Consider the following 7,420-nt stretch of genomic DNA (forward strand, 5'->3'; position numbering starts at 1 on the left):
TTTTTAATGTAATTAATTCAAACGGCTGACAATGACAATAAAAAAGTGTCTAAATAGGTCTACATGTGGCTTTTAACCAAAACTACTCTGTTAACTCTGTAAAGTAGCTACTGCACACATATGGGCGCATATATGTGGCATATATATATATTTTTATATATATTTATTTATTTTGTGTCTGTGTTATACCACAGTGGCTTGCACCTAGTATTTTATTAAATAGGGAATGTATGTATTAATAAGAAGAGAGTAGTTTCACATTTCACAGTCCATACATTTTACAGGGTGTCGCCACCTTTAAAAGTATTTCCTATTGGCCACTTTCTTTGAACAAGGGCGGTGACAACACTGTTCAGCTTTTCTGATTTGACAGTTTGCCTGCCCATCAGGAATCTTTAGATCACGGCCATCTGACAGCGTTACAGCAGGGAGCTGACACTGACAGGAGCCTCTCCAGCTCAACAGATTTTCACGTAATATTTTTTCCATAATTCAGTTTTCTTTCTTTAGTTACGTTTTCTCAAGACGCATATGAAGGTGCGGTTAAATGCAGTTCACTGACTGAGGGGATTATCCTCTTAAAAGGTAAACCAGTTCATTTCGATACGTTTAATGCAAGACAGGTATAAAGTAAATCCCCATATGCAATGTACTATATGCTTCTGGATGAAGTTTTAAAAAACAGACATAGGCTTTGTATGGTGCGTTCCGAGCATAGAGTGTAAACGGGGATAATTAATAATTAGTATAACCCAAGACAGATATCGGCATTTGGTTAGACATGTAAAATGGAACATGGAAAAAAGAAATAATTCGTTTTTGGTTGTTTCTTGCACCTGTAGAAGACGTTGAATTTCGTAAGACATTTTCATTGTTGCGCTTCCGGCTTTTCACGTTTCTTTTTTCGAGATTTCACGAGAAACAGCTTGAGGGTGTGGGAAGGGTCTGTCCTTTGGGATGCCATCACTAAAATTCCCTACTATTTGGTCGTTTTAATAGATTTGAAAATGAAAAACAATTATTTTTCTGCAAACCGTATGTTTTTCCGGATATTATTGATGAATTCGTTTCGTAAGATTCGTCCTTATTAGTCCATGTGCACAAGAAGCTTTACGCAGAGAGCTGATGTTACGTAAGCGGTGATGTCTCTTCATTTTTCCATGAAGAAACGCCCCGTTTTACACCATTTTACCTTAACTTCACGTTAAACAATTGTTTTATATACAATCTTTTAATTTACAGTCATAACATGTTTTTCATAAAATGTGGTTTTCAGGTTCCTGATATTTTACTTTAACGTGTATCAATTTGCATGCATCGCTTAGAATATGGCATTTGCATTAATAAGACATGAAAATAAGACACTAAAAAGTAGGGCACGAATTTAAAATGTACCATTTAAATGTTTTAAAAACTGCAAACCTTTACAAAAAAAGGATTGTGCAACTTAGGCAACTAATTATTAAATTAAATGTATTTAATTCCATTTTAAGTAATTTTAAAATGGCTTTACCCTTGTCCCAGCTCATAATTTAAATCTCAAACTATAAAAATGATTTGGTGTTTAAAACCTAAATTTGTGACCTAAATTGTGTATAAACCAATTAAATATTGAAACCAATTAAATATTAATTTAAAGAAATGTATATACTGCACACACACACACACACACACACACACACACACACACACACACACACACACACACACACACACACACACACACACACACATTAAAAACAAACAGCAAAAAGTAGATTTTGGATATATATAAAATGCTATATGCTAAATAAACCTTAGGAAGTCAAAGTAGTTAGTTATTTTATTCAAAAAAAAAAAAAAAAAAAATTAACACACACAAGTAATGCAACACACAAGTTTATATATATATATTCCATCATTTCCATTACAGAATGTTATAAAACACATCAATTTGATTAAATGTATTAACATTAACAAGTATTCATGTATAATGCATGTATTCACACCTTTGGTACACAAATTAAAGAGAGTTTAAAAAAAACTTTATTTTTAATAATAAAGCAAGGGTAATATTTAACTGCTGAATACTTTTTTTCCAAAACAGATCTCACAATAGACTGCTGCTTAATTAATCCTCACCATGGCGACGGTTGTGATGGAGCAGATTGGGCGGCTGTTCATCAACGCACAGCAGCTTCGCCAAATCCCCCGTTTCCTGGAGTCAGCCTTCCCTAAACTGCCTTGTACTGTGATGGTGAGCGATGTGCCGTGGGTTTTCCGTGAGTCGCATATATTCACGGGCTACAGGCCGCCCGACCAGAACTGGCGCTACTACTTCCTCACTCTGTTCCAGAGGCATAATGAGTCAGTAAATGTGTGGACACACCTGCTGGCCTCCCTCATTATCTTAGTCAAATTTCAGGAGCTGTCAGAAACCGTGGACTTCCTGCGAGACCCACACGCCCAGCCGCTGTTCATCCTGCTTTTAGCCGCCTTCACCTACCTGGGCTGCAGCGCGCTTGCCCACCTGCTCTCGGCCAAGTCTGAGCTCTCCCACTACACCTTTTATTTTTTGGACTATGTTGGTGTAGCCGTATACCAGTATGGCAGCGCCCTGGCCCACTTCTATTACGTCATCGAACAAGAATGGCACGCTCAAGTGCGAAGTTTTTTCCTGCCAGCTGCGGCCTTCCTGGCCTGGCTGTCCTGTACGGGCTGCTGCTTAGGCAAGTACGCCAGCCCAAGCTTGCCCAAATTCGTTCACAAGCTATTCCAAGTGGTTCCCTCGGGCCTGGCCTACTGTTTAGACATCAGCCCAGTGCTCCATCGCATCTATAAATGCTACAGCTGCGAACAAGGCTGTGCTGACCAGGCGGTGGTGTACCACTGCTACCAGGTTGTCTCCTTTTTAATCAGCGCCTACTTCTTCTCATACCCCCATCCTGAGCGCTGGTTCCCTGGACGTTGCGACTTCATCGGGCAGGGCCATCAGGTCTTCCACGTGTTCCTTGTGCTCTGCACTCTAGTGCAGATCGAAGCCGTGCGACTGGATTTTAGCGAGAGGAAACCTTTCTATGAAAGTCTCCATGGAGACTTGGCTCATGATGCAGTGGCTCTTTTTATCTTCACAGCGTGTTGCAGCGCACTCACTGCGTTCTATGTGCGCAAACGGGTGAAGGCGTATCTAGAAGACAAGCAGGAGTAGCCAGAGACCTTGCCTTGACCATGTAGGAAGGATTGCACTGGTCTACAACAATTGAAGCAACTAACAATGAAAAACCTTTTTGTTATTTTTAAGTGTGTCTTATATTTGTTGTTAATGTTTTTTTTTGTGGCCTGCCAATGCATTTTGAACCAACTGCTTTTTGTTTACCAAACGTGACATACCAGTTAAAAACCGCATCACATTTGAAGAATGGCTCTAAAACAGTGGACTGCCTGCTGGAAGGTGCTGATTTGTTTGACGAGTGCCCTTACAACCTATTTAATCTGGTTAACGTAAGAACTGTGATGAGATGTCAGCTTTTTGCTGACAGGTTGGTTTGCTTATAGGATAGTTTAGGTAGACTGGATCATTGCAAGTGTTCATATTTGCATTGTGCCTCTAAATCCAACCTCATTTTGGTGCAGTTTGCTGCTTTTAAATATGTTTCTCATATGGCATTTGCACATTTAGCAGACATATTGCATTCAATGTATGTAGTACACTAAAAAAGTAAATCCAGATCCAAAACTAAATTTTTTACCCCTGTGTTCCCTGGGAATTGAACCCATGACCTTGTGGTGCTAGCACCATGTGCTATGGTTTGAATTACAGGGATGCACACAGCAACTAAAATGTCAGAAAATAAAGTTCCCATGCCATCAGACCAGCGCAATTAGCTAAATGTGGAGTGTTTTAGGAATATTTTGTTAAGAGATGAATCAGATCAAATCCCCGACTCTGCATTGCTTTTTATTCAACAATTTTCCTCAGTAAGCCAATGCAAATTAGTGTCAAATTGACTACTGACTTGCCTTACAGTGTGTCCAACCCGTCCAGTGCCACGATGAGGTTAGCGAATTGCAATCGATTGGTTTTGCACTGCCAGTGCACACTTCCCTTTTTGATGTGTAGCCTGTGAAGAGGGCTGAAATACCGGACATTATGAAACAGTAGGCAGGATGTGATGACACTGGATTGCAGTATAATCAGGTTTAAGGATTTCAGATGCAGCCCTGGCTGATTATTAATTTGAAAAAAAAATGAGAACTCGTGTTCTTTATGCATCAAAGTTATTAGAAAGTTGCTCCGCACCATCAGCACTCTTTGTTTGGAAAATTTTAAAGGGAAAGTTCATTCAAAAATGAAAACCCATTATTTACTCATTTCCATGTTTTCCAAATCTGAATGACATTTTGAAGATTGCTGTTGCCCATACTATGAAATTTACTGGGGTTCAAATTAACTGTTGATTGCTTCATTTAATTTGAATCAAATCAGAATATCACAATATTTTGATAAATAACAGAAGACTATTCGTTTTTGGGTGAACTATCCCAGCCAAAGAGGCTTCTTTAGAAACAATTAATTATGTCCATTATAGCTATGATGTCTCAATTTGTCATGAAGATGCTCCTTTTGTACGCAAGGGCTATAACTTTGGCCTTAACCTTTACTCATACCCTGATATGAATGCCTTTGTGTGTTCCGTGCAATGTGGATTTTTCTAATAGAAGTTCAGCACTTTATTTACAAGAACAGTCTGAGCATCAAAACTAATGTGTTAAATGTGTATTCTAATGTGCCTGACTGCATGCATGCATCCTTGTGTGAGTATGCATACAGGTGCTTGTCGTATGTGTGTGTGCATTTTTGAATGTTTATGTATACCTGTGTGAGATAGCTACTGATGAGAAAGGATATGAAGGTTCCTGAACCTCTCTGGCCTTTTAATGACCGTGAAATGCATCTAGATTTTGTATCATGAATTGTGTAGCTTCCCTTGTCTTAGCCCTTGTTCATAAACCAACACATATCCATCAGATTGAAGGTGGAAGGATAACTTATTTTCATATTCCCTTGAGATGAATATTGTGTCACTAGGGTATTGCTCCAGGCAAACGTCTGTGCGATGTAGTGTAAAAGCTGGTTTATGACCCAGTCCCAGAAAAACAAATTGTTGCTGTGGTATGAGCCGTTTGAGTAGCAAATAAGCGAAGTCATGATAAACGGTGACCAGCATTTATTTCTGCAACCAGGAACACGTGGAGAACAAAAAGGGGCTGTTCACGCAGAACGCATTTTTGCGTTTCAAAATGCAAGACGCTTGGTAATGGAATGAAAAAAACTATTGATAATTTTTTTTAAAGCTTAACTTATTTTAGCAAAAATCATGAGACACCGGGAAGTGAAATGGAAACTTTTAAGTTGCACTTTACATGTTCATCATGTCTAGCACATGTTTACGTAGAACAGCAACGGAAAAGTAGCGCAGTGGAATGCGAAAACGCATTCTGTATAAGCATGTTTTTATGTTTGGAAATTATGCAAGCCAGTGGAATAAAAAGAGTAAGGTCTAGAGTAGCATTTTTTAAAAGTTAACCTTAGCACTGCAAATTTAGAACGTTGTATGCACAAGATGCTGCAAAAGACACAAGATGTAGCATGTATTTAGCATGGAATGTAAAAACGCGTTCTATGTGAATGGCCCTCCAGTTTTATCAGCACCAGCAGACAACAATGATGTCACAGTTTGATGATGTCATCAAGGACTAGAACTGATGAAGTGATTGAAATGTTGTTAGTTGGCAAATATATATAAAAAAAAAAGATTGCATAGTGGGTGCTTTATTTAATGAAAGACCATATTGATTACAATTATTTTATAATGTTAATTACATACTGTAGATATTAAATGTGAACTATTAACAAAATATGTTGTTTTTTTACTGCTGTACCAGAGTTTAAGAAATAAACTTATCATTCAAAATCACATAGTAGATAGTAAACAGGGGGCCGCCAAGAGCTGATGTCACTGAGAAAGAAAACAGATGAGGTCATCTCCTGGCACCACCAGGATTTGACCTAAAGCCTCAATTCCTGTAATGCTCAATTGGAATTTTAAGGAAACTCTGTAAATGATTTCTGCTAAACTGTAAAGTGTCTCCTTCTCAAATACTATACTAATCTGCTCACCTCAGAGACACTTAACCTTTTCTATTTTGAACATGATCATGTTCAGAGTTTGTTTTAACAATTGTGTTTCTTTTTGTATTGCACTTAAAGAAGAAGGACTGCTCAGAAAGTCACTTGAGAACCTCTTGTACTCCGTACTCAACCACGAACCCTTGCACGGAGCTGAACTAACACTCATGTTCTGCTGAAGTGCAGAACAGGAACAATAAAGACTGGTGATAACCTAAGCTATACCGTTGTGTTTGGAAATGACTGTGTTGATGTACTATGGTATTTAAGTCAATAAACAACTGTAAGTCCCAACTTCCACTTCATTGTGTTTCCTGTTTAGACAGAAAAGCTAAAACAATGTATAGAGTATACATCTGTTTATGCATGCACACACTAACAAGTGAGTAACAATTTGTTATTGTGAACAATAAAGCTATTGTGATCCATTCAATGCACCGCTACAGCAACTGTCACGCCGTCAAATGAAGTGTTAAAACAACATGTCAGATCATTTCAAAGGCTGTTCACCCAAAAATTAAAATTCTCTCATCATTCATTTGGAACGACATGACAGTGTGTAAACAAGCGCTGACAGAATTTTATCATGTTTTGTGTCTGCATATGAATTTCCAGTAAATTTGCATAATCTAGTAAACGTAGTCTGTCTAATAGAACCTTATTCCTTTAAATAATCACTATCATAATGTATGGATGCAATAAATCCATACCCTTTAGGACGGCATAAATCCCAGCTATGATATTAAATCAAATTTTCTAATTGATATACGTCTCTGTACAATGCTGAGCCTAGTAATATATTTATGTACAGTATTCATTAAACTTCTAACTTGTCTTTTTCCTACAAATAACCATATTACAGAAATAGTTCACTGAAGTATTTATTCTCTCTTTTTTTTGTTGATCTATTTAATTAAAAAACTTGTACAGTGCTATGACAGCTTGAAACGCTGCAATTAAGTAGTTTAGTCAATGGTTTCCATATGGTTTCATTTTTGAAATTATGTTTAAAAATGTTTAGGAATTTAAAGGTGACGTGTTAACAACAAACCTAACAAGATAAGATTTAATTTACTCAAGGCCACAATGAGATACATTCTGAGGTAGTTATTATATATTTAAAAATATATGAAGGTCATGTAAAAGTCTACTATGGCAACACCTATAAAACAGCTATAGCAAACAGTTATGAAACAGCTATAGGTAAATGTTATTTAAAAATAAGAATCTGAATGTACACAATAATTTTAG

At 37.4% G+C, this 7,420-nt stretch overlaps 1 protein-coding gene across 2 annotated transcripts; it reads left to right on the forward strand.

The window, feature by feature from the left end:
- Positions 1-344: 344 nt before the first annotated feature.
- LOC113116146 (membrane progestin receptor alpha-B) lies at positions 345-6,467 on the forward strand. Of its 2 annotated transcripts, none has more exons than XM_026284086.1 (2): positions 345-473; positions 2,087-6,467. In XM_026284086.1, the coding sequence occupies exon 2, from the start codon at positions 2,123-2,125 to the stop codon at positions 3,185-3,187; it is 1,065 nt and encodes a 354-aa protein (XP_026139871.1). In that variant the 5' UTR covers positions 345-473; positions 2,087-2,122; the 3' UTR covers positions 3,188-6,467. The 2 variants fall into 2 exon arrangements, with proteins under 2 accessions (XP_026139871.1, XP_026139870.1); XM_026284085.1 differs by having other exon boundaries at positions 407-585.
- Positions 6,468-7,420: the final 953 nt, after the last annotated feature.

The sequence above is a fragment of the Carassius auratus genome, chromosome 16, assembly GCF_003368295.1.
Source record: "Carassius auratus strain Wakin chromosome 16, ASM336829v1, whole genome shotgun sequence".
Taxonomy (NCBI): domain Eukaryota; kingdom Metazoa; phylum Chordata; class Actinopteri; order Cypriniformes; family Cyprinidae; genus Carassius; species Carassius auratus.

Excerpts from the sequence above, each read along its gene's own strand:
- LOC113116146 (XM_026284086.1), top strand. The coding sequence starts at position 2,123 with ATGGCGACGGTTGTGATGGAGCAGATTGGGCGGCTGTTCATCAACGCA.